This window comes from Musa acuminata, chromosome BXJ3-6, assembly GCF_036884655.1.
Source record: "Musa acuminata AAA Group cultivar baxijiao chromosome BXJ3-6, Cavendish_Baxijiao_AAA, whole genome shotgun sequence".
NCBI classification, from domain to species: Eukaryota; Viridiplantae; Streptophyta; class Magnoliopsida; order Zingiberales; family Musaceae; genus Musa; species Musa acuminata.
The window spans coordinates 11,039,935-11,058,822 of NC_088354.1; the positions used below are offsets into that span (position 1 = coordinate 11,039,935).

The 18,888-nt window shown below is 36.8% G+C and overlaps 2 protein-coding genes across 5 annotated transcripts; both read right to left on the reverse strand.

Moving 5' to 3' along the window:
• Window positions 1-723: 723 nt before the first annotated feature.
• Window positions 724-5,937, reverse strand: LOC135641803 (derlin-1-like). Its single transcript, XM_065157535.1, has 7 exons — window positions 5,782-5,937; window positions 2,913-3,048; window positions 2,002-2,075; window positions 1,816-1,909; window positions 1,492-1,620; window positions 1,228-1,388; window positions 724-944 (listed from the first exon to the last, which is right to left on the reverse strand). Exons 1-7 carry the CDS (start codon window positions 5,796-5,798, stop codon window positions 821-823), a joined length of 735 nt encoding a protein of 244 aa, XP_065013607.1. The 5' UTR covers window positions 5,799-5,937; the 3' UTR covers window positions 724-820.
• Window positions 5,938-9,038: 3,101 nt separating this feature from the next.
• LOC103987847 (endoribonuclease YBEY, chloroplastic) lies at window positions 9,039-17,749 on the reverse strand. Of its 4 annotated transcripts, XM_018828256.2 has the most exons (13): window positions 17,369-17,506; window positions 16,179-16,258; window positions 15,652-15,903; window positions 15,481-15,576; window positions 14,981-15,158; window positions 14,779-14,859; window positions 14,576-14,676; window positions 13,927-14,019; window positions 12,614-12,685; window positions 12,063-12,182; window positions 11,929-11,979; window positions 9,886-10,071; window positions 9,039-9,477 (listed from the first exon to the last, which is right to left on the reverse strand). In XM_018828256.2, the coding sequence occupies exons 2-13, from the start codon at window positions 16,203-16,205 to the stop codon at window positions 9,439-9,441; spliced, it is 1,296 nt and encodes a 431-aa protein (XP_018683801.2). In that variant the 5' UTR covers window positions 16,206-16,258; window positions 17,369-17,506; the 3' UTR covers window positions 9,039-9,438. The 4 variants fall into 4 exon arrangements, with proteins under 4 accessions (XP_018683801.2, XP_009404551.2, XP_065009149.1 ...); XM_009406276.3 differs by lacking the exon at window positions 16,179-16,258 and having other exon boundaries at window positions 17,369-17,749; XM_065153077.1 differs by lacking the exons at window positions 9,039-9,477; window positions 16,179-16,258 and adding an exon at window positions 10,105-10,157 and having other exon boundaries at window positions 9,895-10,001; window positions 17,369-17,749.
• Window positions 17,750-18,888: the final 1,139 nt, after the last annotated feature.

An 18,888-nucleotide genomic window follows, 5' to 3' on the forward strand; every position in this document is an offset into this window, starting at 1 on the left:
GAGATATCAGGTATCATTGAATATGGAATATGTATGCTACCCAAAAAAATCAAACAATATAGTGGCAAATGATTTCTTCAAAGTTGTCCGATGGCTGTGAAAAAGGCTAGAAAATTCAGGTTTACAAAGGCATTGACAACTAAAATCAAAGAACCTGAATCAATATGGCTTCGCACAATTAATTTTCGATAATAATCGACTCATGATTAGAGGGGTCAAGAGTAGCTAGCATTCCGGGATTTTTAACAGTCTCTCCCATGTGAGGCCTGGATTAGCTAGCATTCCCAGCATCCCTGTAAAAGATGAAATCTCCCTACCAAACCAGCAATTCCCATTACGATGCTACTGTCTGCTAAGATACAGTGTCGATCTCACCCTTCAACTTTCCTGTTATGAGATCTACAAATACACTTCAAAGCAAACATTTAGCGATCAACACTAGAACAAATTTATGAGGATAAATCTCATAAAGAAGTAGAGTACTCTATTATATGAACAAAAGAGTGAAGAGTCATTCAATCAACATGATATCTAAGAAACATTATCAGAGTCGTAATACATTTTCAGGCTACAAGTAATGTGTTCAAGTGAGGAGCATAATTTTTTTATTCTTCCAACCTCTTACAACTTTTTGCTATCTGACCTGCATCTGTTGTCTAAACTCTAAAGATACCCAAAAATGTACATGTTCAATTGCCAACATATGGAATAATAGAAGAATCATGTCAAAACACCCAAATTTGTATTCGAATCTTCAAAAGCTTTCATAACAACAAGTTCCATCAAATTTGCTGCAAATAAGAATAAATTACAACGTGGTTCATCTGTCCAGCCTATAGCTCCTCCCTCTGAAAGCTACACTACCAGTAGCAGTGTTGGCACTGTTAGGCCGTAAACCGGAGTTTGATTGCACTCCCCAACCCAGAAGAGCAACCAATTTATGTCTGTAAAACAAATTGTCAAGGATCAAACTGAAGTAAATTCACAGTAAATTGCCAAAATACAAGGAGGAATGGGTTGTGAAATGCTGAGAATGTTATTTCAATACAACTGTGATTATCAGCAACCCGACGCTTTTACTAGTTAAAACTAACCAAATACTGAAAAGTCCACCAATAATCATGACAATATTACTATCAAAGTAATTATAAAAATGTAAACTAAAGGAGATGGCCAGGTTTAGTAGGAATGATAACTTTTGTAAAATGAATTAACCAAAAAGGATACACCCATATTGGAGTTCTCAGTAAGTTCCTTCCAGTAGCAAGAGGATGTAATACTGTCAAGAAGTAATATAAATGACCAGCAACAATTCCCAGAAGGCTAGGCATAATGGGTGAGCCAAATATAGTGTCCAACATAAGCATTGCCCATGGTAGATAAAATGCCTGCAGGTTGAAAAATATTGAGATGTCGCTGCATTAAAATGGACCCAGTTGCTCAAATGTTGAGGTACAATGAAAGAATACAATGTAGAAGAGCCTATGATACCTTCAACGTGACAAGTCCATATATGTTTATCTGTGTGGTTGGGAACTCCCGGCTCCAAAGATAGAGCAGCATGAAGACCATTGATGCCCCCAGAAAGGGAGACCAAAAAAAAGGAATGGCAGACAATACCTAGTATAAAGAAAACGAAATAACTGTCACTGCTTGCTGTATATATGTAAGCTTAAAGAAAAAAGAATGGCAAGCTTGCAACAAATGTTGCATAGTAACGAACTTGATATCTAAATGTTGCATGGTAATAAACTTGATATCTGTCTACAAAAAAGAAAACGTGAAGAAAGAAGTTGAAAGTTAGAGAACACTGACCAATAAAAAAAAAGCTCCAAATAACATCATCCAAAGAAAATCTGCTGTCCGTTTGTCAAATGGGCCCTTTTCCAGTTGCACACCATATCTCGCTCTACAATTTTATTAATGAGGTCATACATCTCAAGGTTTTCAAGGATACACTACAGAAGGACAAGTAAACTTCAATCATACTGAAATACATACATCATCAAGAGGCGAATTCCAAAGTTGATCGAAAATTTACCAAGGAAGAAAAAATTGGTAAACAGCCTCCATACCTAAAGGCAAGATTAAGAACTTTTAGAAGTGTAAATCGAACAAAACAAGCAAGTCAAGTTCTTTAAGCTACATGAAATGAATAAATCAACAAACTACAGAAATATAAAAATATTTAGTCATGGAGATTAATTCTAAGGTTACATATCGATAACAATTAGAAGTTACACTATAAATATATAAGAATAAATAAAACACTTTTCAACAGAAATAAATCAATATTTTCTCAATTTCTGTTAAAAACACCAAGCTAAAATATCAAATTATGTGGTACCGTCATGTTAGGAAGGCCTGTATGTTGGCATAAAACGTGATTGACATATTTAAATTAAAATGCTTGCGAAAGGTACGTAGAACTTAAGATAAATCTTCATATAGATAATGACAAGACATTTTCTTAGTTTTATAAGTATATTTAACTCATTGTTTATTAAAATTAACAAAAAAACATGTTGAGGTTTCAATAATATCATTCATGATTAGTGCAGACAGACAGCTGCATGTGAACAACAAAACAGTAAGTTTCATATCAACAAAAATAAGCAAATTAACAAAACTATGAATGATTCAACAACTAAAAAAAATGTGAGACAGTGTGAACTAGATCTTTAAAATAATTTGACCATAGAGAACAAAACCAATAACAAAGAGGATGCAAAATGTACAACACATTCTGTTGAGTGCCTGATCTGGTCTTGGTTTGCAAAGCCTGATTAGAATGACTTACCAGTATCATTTGCATAGCAGAATACTCAAGACTCTAGTTATTGTTATAAAAGGATGACAAAGAACAGCTAAAAAGTTCTGGCTGAATTCAAGGAACAACGAGACTATTATACCTGAAATTGAGTAAATACTGGCTGATATAGTAGCAGAATAGTTCCAAGATCAAACAAGTTTAACTGGAATGCTGCAGTGGTCAAAAAGCACAGAGTCCCATAGGCCTTGCTCACTGGTGGAAGAGAATTGTAGAATCTGGAAGAAAATAAAGAGATAACTTAATAGTTGTTTAGCAGCAAACTAATGTCAAAATAGTTTATTTGTAAACAAAGGGTAGAAAGAAGAGAATACAGTGGTCATCAATTTGCATAAATTATAATAATGGGGTTAGCAAGCAGTCTCACACCCTCTACAGATAGTATTAGATATGCTAAAGAAGGTGCACATCATCAAAGATAACTTGGTCGCATATTAAGCAATTCAAATCACAAGCTCATGTAGTGTCATGCGTATATAGACGGCAAAACAAAAGATAAAACCAAAGGAAACAACCATTTGTAGATGACCGACGAACTTCACATATATTAAGATATCGCTATTACCCTCTATATATATATATACCAAGGTATGCAATTTCGAATAATACCTTACGGTACGTGCGGTATATACCGGTCCGTCAGCTTACCGGTACACGGATCGCTCGTTACCGGACAGAACGAAATATATATATATATATATATATATATATATATATTTATTTATTTATTTATTTATTTATTTATTTATTTATAAAAAGCGACGTCGTGTCACCTTTTTCACGACGTCGCCTTATATATAAGAATATATATATATAAATATATATATATATATATAAATATATATATATATATATATATATATATATATATATATATATATATATCAAGCGGTATACAGTTTTGTACCGTACCGAGCGAACATCGAAACTCCGGTACGGTACGAAATTACATACCTTGATACATACATTAATATCATGAGCCCCCTCACTGTTTTGATCAAAACAATGGGATCGACCGAGGATCTAGCTTGGCTAGCCACTTGGAAGGCTTCATGGTCCCATGGATTGGCTACATCAAACATGGAGGATTCCTACTTCGACCTAAATAGATTAGGTGAGACTTCCAGTAGCACATAAGGTGGTTGCCTAGTTTGGAAAGTAAGTGCATTTCTAAGCACATCAACCCAGCTTAGGAAGTAGTTCATTCCTGAGGATGAAAGATGATGAGAAAAGAACAATAATAAAAAAGAAAAGGATGTACATCATTCCCAAAGAACATTTGGCCACCTACACATCAGAACATACATGACAGACCACTAAATACTGAATCCTAAACCAGTTAAGTGGTTAAAATTTTCTATTTGTCCATCATATAAGAACCAAGGTAAAACAACAACGATTCCCACAACAGCGACATCCCAACCGGGCCATAGAAAAATTGATACAATTTGTATATTTATCTCCTATCAGAAATTAATTCCCACAGATATTAAATCCACCCATAATCAAACCCCAGCATCCACATCAAGAGACATGTTGTCCAAAATCTTTGTAATCCATGTGAGATTAAACTAGGGTATTCCTCAGCCTATAACCATCAGGTACCTGAGAGTACACTGTTCATAGATTATGCCATGGCATGTCAGCCCATACAACATTTCTCTGACATTATATTGTCATAATCCAAGTCACAAAAACTTAAAAGCATGCATTATGGCCTTATAGGAACAAGAATTTATATGATAATGCACAGAGACTACTCATGTAATTTATGACAATGGTTCTCCACTTTACTGTGAATTTAATTCACAGCTTAGAAGGTTATCATCGAAGTTATAGAGTAGATCCAATATATTCCAAAAATCCATATACACCAAGTTCTCATAATGCATAATGAGGCAAAAAAAAGAGGAAAAACTGAGTTGGAAATAAATTAAACGAACATATTGGATAATTTGTTGACAAGAAAACACCAACTAGTTTACAAGACCAAGGGAAAGACAGTCAACTCGGGGGCATACTTCTTTCCAACAAATTCACGTAAATGGAATTATCATTACCCACAGTGATTAAAATAACAGTTCATATGTGAAGTGGACTTTTTCAGTAGTAAATAACTCGGTGCCAACCTACTTGCATCGAAAAATACTTTTAATAGCAACAATAATGGAAGTGATTATGCAACACTATCAGAAACAAATAGCTGCTATGAAAGGTTATAACCAAGTTTTGTTCAATTTTAGTAACATATTCATCTAACATACACCAATTCATTTCCGTCACAGAAGAGTTTTCATGCTCAATAAAAGATTGAAGGTCTTTGTTTTCTGATAGAAGATCCAAGGTCCCTATCAAAGCTCCTTAAAAGAAATGTTTATAACCAACTTATGACCTTATCAATAATACATATGCTTCAGCTCCTCACCACCCAAAAACACACACGCATGCGCTTGCGCACACACGAAAGGCCAACATCCTGGTTTCTCCTCCTAAGTATACAATTAATATCCTTTTTCAAATCAGTGTCAGCAAACAAGACAGGCGCAGTCCTTCACTCGTCCAAACCTAAAAAAAAAATCGATTTAGCCTTTGACTTCACTTAAAAATGGAGCCCTCCGTTTCAACATAACAACTTGTGATCGGATTAATTCCTCTTGGTAATGTTTCAGATCACATACACAAAAAAAACCACGTAATTCACAACCATAAAGAAGCAGCAGCAGCTCAATTACAAATCCCACTAATTTCTTGGGAAATGCAGCAAGAAAAAACATCCAGTACGAAAACAGGGTCCAAATCCTAATCTATCACGAAGATTATCTTGAATCTATAAACCAAAACCAACACCAAACAGGATCATGTAAACTGCACAACAAGATCAACCCTAGTAATTAAAGGAAAAACGAAGTTAGGGTTTGACGAAGACTACATCGCGATGATTTCAAACTTACTCAGCCGGAGAAGACATCCTCGGGATCGCAACGTGATCTCTCTTGCTCTCTCAGGGCGAGACGACGATCGAGTAACGAAGAAAGCAACGCGGAGCTTCTTCTCTCTCCGTTGGTTTCCTGGAAACCTCTTTGAGGACGGAAGAAAGCAGAGGATTCCGGAAATCGACGTGGCAAATTAATGACGACCGTCGGATCATTCGATCGGACGGTTGAAGCTTTCGATGACGCTACGGAAGCTTGCCGTTGGCACAGGAAGATAGGATGCCTCTTAGGAAGTGACGTAGCAAATCGATGGCGACCGTCGGATCATCCGATCGGCCAGTACCCGACGCTTTTGATCACGCGGCGGGGCCCGCGGTTCTCTTCGGCCGAAAAGAATTCCGATTCAATCGAACCGGATCGGATCATATTTGGGCTTCAATGCGGGCCAACCAGACCGCCTGTTTCTCCAGCTCGGCCCATTATATTATGTGGTTGATTTTTCCAAAGCTTTGAAATCTATCATATGTTTATATTAACATAATATCTATTTATTCCTTAATCTGTACATTTTTCCAGGAATATTTACCCTTTAATCCGTAGTCCAATCAACATTAAACATCATGAGGAATCCTACAAAGATTAGAACACAAGATAGATTAGGTAAAACATAAATGTCATGAGATATAATTCATATGATAACCAAATCAATAATATTACAAAATAAGATAGATTAGATGAGATATAATTCATATGGATTATATGTCTTCCAACTTGGTGGAATGTCATCCGTTCTCTCTCAAAATTTTCACGATTATACGTTATAACATTATTCTTTTAGAAGAGGAGGTTTCGAAAGTAAAAGAAAAATCATGAGATTCAATAACGAACAATATGCGCTACGAAGAAAGAATTAAATTCCTCGTCGTAGAAGATCAAGTTATCGGTTAGCTTGAGCTAACTTTAACCTAAGTACAAATTCTTTTGTATCGATCGATCATCGTATAAATTATAAAAAAATTTATCATTTTTTCTCTCATTTTCTCTGGACATACTAACGAAAACCTCGTAATTTTATATTCTCATCTGACTACGATATAAAAGTATTTTCATACTTAATTTTTTAGTATGAAAAATTATATTAGTAATCCATAGATCCTTATCGATCATAACACTTATCACACTTTTTTTTTTCTTGTTTAACAAGAAAAGGATTGATAAACATTAAACAAATGACAACGAGATGAGAAGTAGATAACTTTGCAAGCTTGTCATTCAGTAATCCATGAATTATTCTTTTTCCAATTGATTATGGTCATATTATTCTCGACAAAGTTGAACAGTATGAGAATTGTTTTGCTCCTAATAAGAAAGAATCAGAGCTATGATTTTGATGGCAAACTCACAAACGTGAAGCCATGAATGCCCGAAAAAGAGGATAAGGTTCGGCTGCCTACATGCGGTGGAGTTGCCATCCAAACAAAGAAGAAAGCTCCCATTTGGAATGGTCAACCGTTCTATTTTATCTCATGTCTTCTCCCCATCCTACTCTCTGCTCGTTTATTTTATGGCCCAATTCAATGACATATGGTTTGAAAAGAGAGAGAGAGAGAGAGAGACGGAAAATATAATAAATGAGTTGTAATTGTCAAAGACAAATAGAAGTTTTATATTTTCCAAAGACCTTTTTTTATTTATCATAATTCCTAAAATATTCTTTCGTAATACAACTCGAGTAGTATCTCGTAACACTCGATGGATCGATACGAATCGATTCGATCTATCAATAAAATTTAATTTTAAATAGGCTTATAACGTCGTAAACATATCGAGTCTAATTAAAAATATTATAAATAAGTCAAATTGACACGACACTCTACTCATATATAAAATTCGAAACATCATAATTGTCAGTCAAGAAGTATTATAAGGAATAGAACAAAAACATGTACTGAAGAAATATAAAACTTAAGTCAGCAATTAAAACTGTCATAAAAATAATAGCTATTAAACTGTCAATGCCTTTTGCCAGTTTATTATTATTATTATTTTGGTCTTATCCAAATCTTTAATGAGTAGCTTTGATACGACTTAGAACCGACCATGGCGCTACGCTGCCTAACCTCGGATCCTATCTCGGCGGCTGTGCATTTGGATTGAACTCCTCAAATTAGCAATTCGATAACGTGGTGGCTCATCAAAAGCTCGTTGGACGTGACATTTGAGCGTCTAAGAAATCGTGACCATGTTCGGGAGGTCATCGAATAGGGAGAAACATGGAACGTGGCAATATAGAATTATGGATATGAAAGGACGACGTCGTCTTTATCCATATTCCTCCTTATCCTATCCACAAACTCCTCCTAATCCCCTTCGTGTTAGCGTCCGCGGAGACAAGTTATCCTAATCCTCCTCATAAAGGCGAAGGCGAGGCGAGGCGATGATATAAGAAAGAACATGGACCGCTCCCTCGATGCCTGCCTTGCGGTATATATGCTTGCAATCTAACCTCAAAGCGTTGCACATCAGCGGATATGGGTGAAGGTGATCTGTGTGAATCTTCGTCGTCCCATGGCGAGTCTGGTGATTCGAAGCTCTCCTGGTCTTCTTCGGAGCTTACAGACGATGCAACTTCCTCGTCTCCTCGCTCGTCGTCGACCGCATCGCAGCCAGATTCGAATGGATCTCTTTTCGACTTGTCGTCGCTCATGGCCCAACTCCCAATCAAGTGAGCACCGACTTCTCCCTTACACTAAGCTATTCTCTTCTGTCTTCTGTCATCAAAATTTCCCTTTTGAAATTTGGTTTCTGCAAATTTTTCTTTGTTTTGTTGCCCCTTATATTGCATGGCCGTTGATGAAGGTTAAATCGTTGAAACCTGCAGAAGAGGGCTCTCCAAGTACTATCAGGGGAAGTCCCAGTCATTTCGATCCCTATCAGATGTTAGATGCATGGAGGATCTTGCAAAGGAAGAGAACCCCAACAGGAAGAAGATGAAGGTATGCCACGGCATCGGAGGACTCGGTGCAACACCGAGGCTCTATAAGAAAACAACATCAAGGAGGGCTTCCAGGGGTTCATGTCCCTCTTTACCGGCGAGAAGGAACAGAAGTAGTCCTTTGCGGAGCAGGAAGCCGCTAGATTTACCTCCGGCGAAAGTGCACCGGGCCAATGATGTCTTGTGTCAGTGGGAGGAAAGCAAGGAGCAGTTGGCTCTACTATAACAAGACAACATGGAAGTGTACTGACATCAAAGGGTACTACAATCCTTTTCCAACTTCGATAGAATTTACAACATTAAGTTAAATGAGAGTGATACCAATAAGATGCACTAATATCCCAACCATTTTAAGTCCTACCATACGAATCATTTTCTAGCCACTGAAACCGCGTTGCGTCTTAATTTGATTCACCTCATCTAACTACTGCATAGGTAGTGTTCAAAAAGCAAAAGGATTGTCCTCTGCTCTTTGTTCCATGAAAGAAATTATTTCCTCTTTTGAGTCGGTAGGACTGTAGTGGTGTGCGCCAAGGAAATGGAAGAGCATGAATGCCAACATTTTTGCTAGGATTTGTGCCGAAAACATCTACAGTGTACTTGGTGCAACTCTCTAATAATCAAAACTGCAGTTTAGACATTTGCCTGGTTCGACGCCTGATGATGCCTACGTCTCCAACTTATTCACTCTCACCTTCACCTTCAAAGTGTGGCATAATCTGTTACAAGATGATCTTTATCATGTCAGAGGGAAAGATGACAACATTAATTTTTAGATATACAGCTAAATTCAGCATGATTTATTTAACCGTATCGAGGGCGCTCAGAAGCATTAAACTCTTTTCCAGCTTTTGCTACAATAACTTACACATGCAGCAAAGATAATAAAAGTATTCTATGAGTAACCAAATATTGCACTATTTCAGGATGTTTGGACATGCTTAACCCAAGCAGATATTGAATGGCTCATTAGAGCGTTTATAGATATTAGCGATACCCTAATGCTTGTGAAATGGGCACTTTGTAACACATTGACGCTAACCTTAATAATGATAATGATGCCAAATAAGCAGTTTTTATTCGATAATCTTTAAAAGGGATATTCAAACTAGTATCTCATTTCATACCTCATCTGCAGCAATTCCAAGGTGATCCAAGAGCAACTTTATGCCACTGCCTTTTGAAGCTCCGCATGGAACAATTTCAAGCATATCTGGCGTTGCCTGAACGATATCTGCAATACCTTGTGTTGCCTCCAACCAATATGGCTTTAGCGTAGAGATCACTTCAGCAGTTCCAAGAAAAAGCAACTTCTGCACATTCAAAATGAGATTCATATATTTTACCTTAGTGATCAGAAGTGTGAACCTGCCCATGGTATATGCTTCCTGGATTCACCCTAAACAATGACAGCTTAGTCATGATTGCCTTAAGAAAACCCTAAGTGCCTAAATCGAAATTTGCTCATTTAGAAACTTGCACCTACATTTCAAACAAGACATTACACTGAATGACCATTTTAAATTTCTTGCTTGGATTCTATCTCAGATGATTGAAGGTAAATAAAGAGCAAGCTAAGGCACTGTAGGTCAATTACTATTGCAATTCTGTGTTAACAATTGGACCATAGAATCTAAAAAATATGACATTGCGACTAGCTGACAAAAAAAGAATGAAATAACGGAGACTTGAAATCTTTTTTGACTGGTTTTTGACAATGAGAAAAAATGGAAACGTCAAATTAGATGGCAAGAGAACATTGGTCAATCATGGGAAAGTATTACTGTACATAACATTGGGAGCCATCACCTAATTCAAAGTTCTCAGTTACAAAATACAATCTAGATTAATGAGACTGATTAATCAGAAAAAATGTTATATTATATATGCCATTTTCTTGGTTGTTTGGCACTGGCTACACAAATCCTCATCCACATGCTAAAATTATGTTTTGGATAATGTCACTTGATGATCAGAAGGCCCATCATATCCTTTCTTTTTTGTGTTTTTAGCAGTCTTCTTTGGACTTTTTTACCTATCTAGACACCTCTGATCTGAGTTGATTTTGCTCCTCAACTATGCATTTATAGATTTTCTTTTGACATGTCTAATCAACTTTAAACTTCCCATCACGAACGATAATCTTTTCTATCAATCCAAACACTTCTCATCTTAAAATACTCGTATTTGCTACAATGTCATCAAAAGTTTGGTTTCATAACTGCTCCTGTTTCTGACCCATAGAACACACCTAGTGATATAATTGTTTTCTTTTTAAAAAATCTAGTAGACATGCAATAATTGCACATAATTCAGATGCATGTCCATTTTAACCATCAAATTACAATTTCTTTTTGAATTAATCTCCTCGTTAATTAATAGTCCAAGTCTCAAAACTATAAAAAAACTTAATACTTCATAAAATTCTACAGCCAGATCTTCTCCTGTTTTACATCCTCATTAGATAATAGTCCAAATAATAACATTTCAATTTTGTTGTTTATGGATTAAAACTGTACACATGCTTCTTTTAACTGTGTTATATTCTGTCAAACCATAAATAATTATAGCCCTTAGCTTCTAAAATTTGTTTCCATAACTTTGGTCTAGGTTGTCTCGACTCTACTCCCAACTAAGAATTTAAGACCATGTCATCAACAAACATTAAATGTTTAGTAGATATTTACATTGATCCTCTCATTGGCCCTCTCCAGACCCCGCATGGGGTACATTTCTTTTTTAAGCATTACAAGTACAAACACATAAAGAACTCAGAATTAGACTTTAGTGAAGTACATCGGTGACTGAGAATTCATTGGCCTTATAATTACACTACCAACTATCCTTCACTCGTATAACAATCACATCATTATGAACACAAGCAGTTATGTTAATAAATATAATACATCTATACTTTCTACTAATGCAATTATCACTACATTACAAAAATTGATGCATGTATGCTATGAAATCAGAAGCAATAAATGCATCAAAAGGAAGAAGGGTTTAGTATTGGTGAGAGCAGTGTAACTTTACTAAATACACATGCATAACACAACATATCCAGAAGCTTATGTGCTCAAAAATATCTGTCTGTATCCATAAGTGTGTGCTTGTCTAGAATCTTTTATTGGTTGCTTATAACTCTACAAGTTGGAGCAGGTGCATACCTGTACATCAGAAACTGCTAAAAGGTGCTCAACCGAAGGCATGATCTCTGCCTGTCAAGAAATTTCGTTTATTATGCAACTAATAGCAATCATCTACAACCATAACATAGCAAACAACCATATTGTATCAGTACCTTTGGCTCATGATGCACAGTATGAAGTAAATCAATCAACGGATGTTCAAATAGTGTGAAACACTGATCCTCACAAAATGCTACAAGAGGAACCTCATGTTCCAAAGAGTAAAGAAAAGCCTGCAGTTAAAAAGCATCAACATACAGTAGATGAAACAAAACTAAGCCTAATATGAATTTCCTACAGTAAGGCAAAATGTATCCACCAATAAAAATATTCAAGTGTCAAACTCTAAGCTGCTTCGATGGAATAAATGACCAAGAACCAAAGAGTGAGATGACAAAAATAAAAAAAAATCATCATAAGCGAACGTAGTCAAGTTCAAGCAGGTTTATTCTATATTCCTTCAAATAAATTTCCTTGTATGATATGTAAATTGGTGAGAGGCACTTATTCATATTATTGAATGATATATACTTTGACATGGAAACATGTGAAGGAACACATACTAAAGAAGATGCAAGTCAACAAAGTAATAAAAGACACAAATACCTATTAGCATATATTTGTGCCTTTTAAACAATTGGAATATAAATTAATAAATAGCTACCTCTCTACAAATATTCTTATCTACACTTGCTCTGTAAATCTCTTGACCTCGTCTCCCATATACAATAGAACCCTGAAATTCAAGACAAGTATGACAAAAAAGAAAGCGAAGCACATCAGGTTGACTTTATAAGGCAAATATTGTAGCTAAATAATTTTTGGAGAGAGAGAATCAGAATATCATGATGGGACTTAAAACAAATGTGATCCTAGTAAATATGGATGAGTAAAAAGTGTGCATAACATCTACAAAGACATTAAAAGAAAGATGTTCACCAAAACAAATTTAGGAGCTTATATATTTGATCAATGGAGAGGGTGGGAGACCATGCTTGGTACAATGGTAAGGTTGTTCCTCTGTGACCTAGGAGACCAGGATTCAAGTCACAAAAACATCCTCTCTATATTTAGAGCTTACCAATGCCATCTACACCTGCTACAAGTTAATCTCTACAATCTCGTAGAGCTTTCTTCTATTAATGCACACTGTAATGAATCAACATCCCGTTCCATAACCTGCTGCAAGCTGTGCTCAGTGTGAAGGCTGGCCAACCAATTCCTTTGTCAGTCCTCAGTAGGGTCGGGGATGGGGTCAGCTTTAGCAGTTGGTCACCCTTGCTAGGGGCCAGTAGGCCTTCTCCAGTCCCCAAATCCCAGACCAGACAGGGTTTAGCTGCCCTCATTGAATCTCCATCTTATGTTAACATAGAAATTCCAATTTGATTTGATTTTCCTAGTAACATCACAATTATCTTGACTAGGCTTATTTGCTGCTGGACTGCTAACCTTCTCCTTTTGCAATGACAGGTTTTAGCATGAGCCAAAAGTACTAGCCCTCAAATTCATATGTACAAGTCCATTTTCCCATAGCTTTCGATGTGAGATAATGGAGATCTCACAATATAGTATAAGCGAACTATTATCCACATGACCACAATGAGAAAGAGTAGTGATATACATATTTCTAATGACATCTTTTGAAATTGAAACCATAATTAAGAGCTAATGAAGATCTAAATACATGTTTGTAAGACTATTATGGTAAGTCTTGGAAAGCACTTTTAAATCCAATTAAAAAACCATCATGAGCATTAAATTTGAACTGGTATCATATGACAAAAAAAAAGTTCAGGGGATTGACAAAACATGATAGTTCTATTTCAGTCTAATCAAGAGGTCTGAAATCATTATGTGATTCATAAAACCTTTGGCAGAAAAAAAGTTCAGGAGATTGGCAAAACATGATAGTTCTGTTACAGTCTAATCACTAGGTCTGAAATCATTATGTGATTCACAGTAGAAAAGACAAGAAACCTGTAGAAAAATGCCAGGTGATGCTTCTGATACAATACCATCTTTCCCCGCCAAATTAGCCAAACTTGAAGCTCTTATAACTGCTGACCGGGTCTGCTTCGTATACAGCACACAAACAATGCAATTAGAATCACTTAAAAACAATAAAACAGTAACAGACAGCAATAACGAGAATGAGGATCGTCGTATGCAAGGTCATGGAATGATGTTGTATGCAACCTTATCAATAGAGTAGAAAGGCTGTTTTCAAGACACAAATGATTGACATCTGAGTTACAAACACTTTGACCATGGCGCTAACAACAGCTTTAAGGCTGTTTCCAAGACATGAACAGTAGACACAAACCACAAAGACCTCAAACATAGTGCCAAGGTTCACCCTCTAAGTCATTTGCTTTCACCAAATCAAATTGTTCAGAATTAATAAAAAGATATATATGAAGCAATTCAGAAGTCATAATCGAATCAGTGGCTTTACAACAAAAAAATAGTACTTAGAGCAATGGTTTGAACAGTTAATTTTCCACAGGTAAGTACTCGTCAGTAGAACTGAAATTAAGCTTTAAACAGTGTAGAGCTTGCTAGCAAGTACTTGTCTCTAACATGAAGGCCCCAGAACTAAAAATAAAACATGGAGTTAGAATCCAACCATTCTAGTAACGATGACTACTTTTGCTCCCCTTGAGAGTGCCTCTCTCATAGCCTCTGCCATTCTTGTATTGATTTGACTTTTACCATTGAAAAGTGTATCTTTTGTCATAGGAACTTGTTACAAAAACTGAAGGCACACGCACAAAAGCAAGAAAAAAAAACAGGAAAAGACAAAAAATGTGCTGAAAGCCATGTTCATACCATCCACGTCACAGAACATATAACTCAATTTTGCTTCATATAATCCTGAATGGCCTTCCATTTTCACATTTTTCACAAGTTCTGCAAAGATCTATACTTGCATTGGTACTTCATAATTTCTTGCACAGATGTGTAACACAACAGTGCAATTAGAGCATGTTCATTTGGTAAAAATCAAGATTATAGAACATAAACTACATACCATTTGGGCTGCTTGTTGAATGACTTTCAGCAGTTCTGGAATTATTTGTACTCTTAATTAGACCTTTTCCTTTCCATCCAAGATTCCTAAGAATTAGCTCTTCTTCCTTCTCCATTTCAGCTTCAGCTTCATGACTGATCTCATGATCAAAGCCCAAAAGATGCAGCAAACCATGAACCTATCCAAAAAATGTAGTTGATACAACGGATGAAGGTTAAATTACTTATCTGTAATATATGAGCATGCAAGAGATGCAAATTCAGATGGTAATGCACAAATTATGACTATGGTGCTGAGAGGCCAAACAGATGTGCCAAAGATATATAGATACTTTTTGGTCATGAACAGAAAACATAAAAGTCAAAAGGGGGAAAAAAGGCAATTGAAGATTCGAACAGTACTCTTCAAAAAAGAAAAATTCATGTGGTTAAACCATGCAATATCAGCTATAACAAGCATAAAAACCCAGAATGGAAAGAAGTAAAAAATAGCAAACCAACCATGAGGACCCGAATTTCATCAAGAGGTGTATAGCCTCTTTCCTGTGCTTGCCTGGAAGCTGTTTCCAGAGAAATTACTATGTCACCTAATAAAAGCTGAAACAGCACAGTTAAACAATCAAGAAAAATTCATAACCAGTAGAAACAGCAAGAAATATGATGGTGTCTCACAATGGGATGGCCTAGTTCAGGGATATGTTGTGACATGGACAAAACATCAGTGGTCTGGTCCACATCCCGCCAATGCTTATTTAATTTCTGGATAAAACCATCATCACAAAGCAATACTGATAACTCAACTTTTTCATACTTGTTAACATCATCTATAGAAGTATCTCTTGTATTATATTTCGAAGTTAATAAACCATCAAGTGCAACTTTCAGTGCAACAGGAATGTCAGACCGAAGTGTCTCTGCAATGCTCTGCATACAGAAAATAGATTTTCATCAGCATATGAGATAGAACGTGCATAGTCCACCTGGAAAATGACATGAACTGCATCACAGGAAAAACCAAATATATATATATATATATAATTTAATTCACAGACAAATAAAAATATCCACATTAAAAGGATATGATCATCAAATAGTCTAGCCGATCATTGTTTTTCCTCCAATTGCAGAATATATGACAAACACTAAACAAGGACAATATAAATTGATAAAGACTTAAATATTCCACTTGATTATCTTACTCTGTGATAGCATTGCAGGGGTGTCATCCACAATTGAAAAAAGGATACTGTGAAGATGGATGACCATGGAAAAAGTAGACCTGACATTTAACAAATCCATTAAAGATTCTTTACTTATGTTCCCTCCAAATCATCTAATAAAAATGTCAAGATTGTGCATTAACTCTTAGAAATGATGTTATGCACAGCATCCTTTTCTGATGTAAGCAAATTAAAATGACAAAATGAAAAGTACATGCATACAAAGTTCCCTGTAACCTACTACCATATTTCATGCCCCAAAATTCACGGGTCAACAAAACCAAAGTTGAAAGCATTGATATCATTATCAACAACAATGATCGTAGAAAACGAAAAGAAAGACATAGATTTTGTCATATGGTCATAACAATTCATTTCACATGTCAAACAGTCTATAAGAAGCCACAAGAGGGACCCTTAGATGCTCCTTGCCGTCAAAACTTGAAAATTGAAACCAAATCGCTGGAACAACATATAAATGTTTTGACTGTTGTAACAAATAAATGATTTATATATCGGCATTAATAGATGCTTTAAGGACAAGTCCTTTTATAGTTTCATGGTGGATGGTGAATTGCGTGAAGCTACATATAAGAGAATTTGTTTTGCCAGGATACTAGAAAGCAAACAAGTTCTCCTTTAAGCTGGTTGGATTGTCCAAGGACCTATCATAGACCTTTTTTATTGCAGGTGCCTAAATTTCTCCAAAACTATGGCCATGCGAGTGACACCTTAGGAGATCTATGAAAATGTTTTCTATAATTGAACTTTGTCGATCGATGGATGGGACTTATTATGCACTTATCACCGTCATTCACCACAGACATGGTTTATGTAACTACCCTGTTGATACCAAGGAAACAAGGTAATATTCTTTGGTAATAATTCTTTAAGAACAATTAGCAGTCTATGACCAGGATTATCAGAGACGCTATGAAGATTATCGAGAACAGCCAACGGACTATGGTCAGGGTTGTCAGAGACGCTATAAAGATTGTCGTAGCATTCACCCTCCTATAATCGTATTGTCTATATATCGCTCCCTTTCTTCTCCACTGTCACTAACAAATAAGGGCAAACTTGCAATCCGTTTCAGCAAAAGATGCAAACTATCCCCTAAACACGGCATAAACTTGAAAGCTAAAAGAATAAAGAAACCCGAACATTACCAAAATCTGAGGATCATCGGGTAATTCCTCTTCGATGCAAATCCTGACGTCGAGTTCCAACGGCTTCTTCTTCGGCAGCCGGCCCCTCCGCCTAACGTTCCTATAACCCCGGGTAAAGGCCGGCACCAAAGAGCACGAACTGTCGGAAAGGGACCGAAATCCCCTGGCGGAAACATTAGAGAAGAAGGCAGGGAGGGGAACCGAATGTGAAAGGGGAGAAGGAGTGGGGGGAGGGCTCGGAGGCCGCGCCGTCCGGCGCCATGAGGAAGCGCCGGCGAGAGGCCGCGGACGACGACTGGCGCATCGGGAGGCAAGGGGAAGAGTTTTCGCCACGAACCTCGCCATGGCCATCATCAGGAATCGACCAAAGCTAAAGAAACCCACCGAGCAGAGGATGTTTAGTGTTACTTAAACAATACTAATATATTATTTATAGGCCAATTTCTCGAACGATACATTTATTTTTCAGAAATAGCCGCTAAGTTTTGGGTCGCTTTTGATACAGTCGCTCATGTCACATGTGTTGGTCAACAAATGTACCGGGGCTGATGACTCAGCACGGCCCGGTCCACATATCGATGTCGGAAGTCTTCGATCAGTTAAGCTGGATGTCGAGATCGGTCGAACCCTCACGACGGGAGGTTGATTAGTGTTTCTCGATCCGGGTATCGTCTATGCTGAGTCGCATCTCTCCGTCTCCAGGGTGGTTACTAACTCATCTTCGTACACTGGATGACGATTTCCGGGTTGAGACGCTAGCGGCTCGAGAGTGGTCGCTTGTCTGCAAAAATAACCTTTGTCGGGTGATTCCAACTTTGGCCCCGTCGACGAGCAAGTCAGTAATTAGTTCTCTTCTTGTTTTTTTTTTCCCCCTCTTTTTTCTTGGCACGATGTCGGCTATAGATTTTATACTATTGTATAAGGGTCAATTGCATGCGGGCTCGGCGTGGTAGTTGATCCTCGAGGGATGAGATAGTACTGTGCGGCCGTCGTCCCGGGACACGCGGAACGACGCCAGATGACGTTGTCCCGAGCTCTCGAGATGGGACATGCCAAACAACGTCTCGATATAGATTTTGACTTGGCACGTGTGAGTGCTCCCCTTGCTGATTCGGTTGTAGCGCGGCATGGCATCGGTTGTGACGTGTCTTAGACCCAAAATATACTTTATTGCAAGATTTATAACATAAGGAGAAGATGTAATTAGAACGTATGTACTTAATGTTCGCTAATTCCTTTAAATTAGTGAACATGTTAAAAATGATAAACCAGGAAATCATTATAAGCTACCGACTGCAATTGTGTGCGACCAAAAAGTAGTCGTATATATATGCTGATTAAGTAAAAATGAATTTGTTTACCCATTTTGTTAATAAAGTTCTAAGATTAAATCTTACATTCATTTAAAATTTTATATTTTTATCCAAAAAATTAAAGGTATTAAATAACTTAGTAGATAAAAATACTTGATTGTGTTTATAATTTATTACAGTAGATTTTGGTTGTCTAATGTATCAAGA

Excerpts from the sequence above, each read along its gene's own strand:
- LOC135641803 (XM_065157535.1), bottom strand. Across the intron at positions 2,076-2,912 it reads CAGTATTTACTCAATTTCAG|GTATGGAGGCTGTTTACCAA; the intron begins GTATAATAGTCT and ends TCTTGCCTTTAG. Across the intron at positions 945-1,227 it reads CTGAGAACTCCAATATGGGT|ACATAAATTGGTTGCTCTTC; the intron begins GTATCCTTTTTG and ends TTTGTTTTACAG.
- LOC103987847 (XM_009406276.3), bottom strand. The coding sequence starts at position 17,722 with ATGATGGCCATGGCGAGGTTCGTGGCGAAAACTCTTCCCCTTGCCTCC. Across the intron at positions 14,020-14,575 it reads TAGTCATCGTTACTAGAATG|ACCCGGTCAGCAGTTATAAG; the intron begins GTTGGATTCTAA and ends TATACGAAGCAG. Across the intron at positions 11,980-12,062 it reads CTGTGCATCATGAGCCAAAG|GCAGAGATCATGCCTTCGGT; the intron begins GTACTGATACAA and ends ATTTCTTGACAG.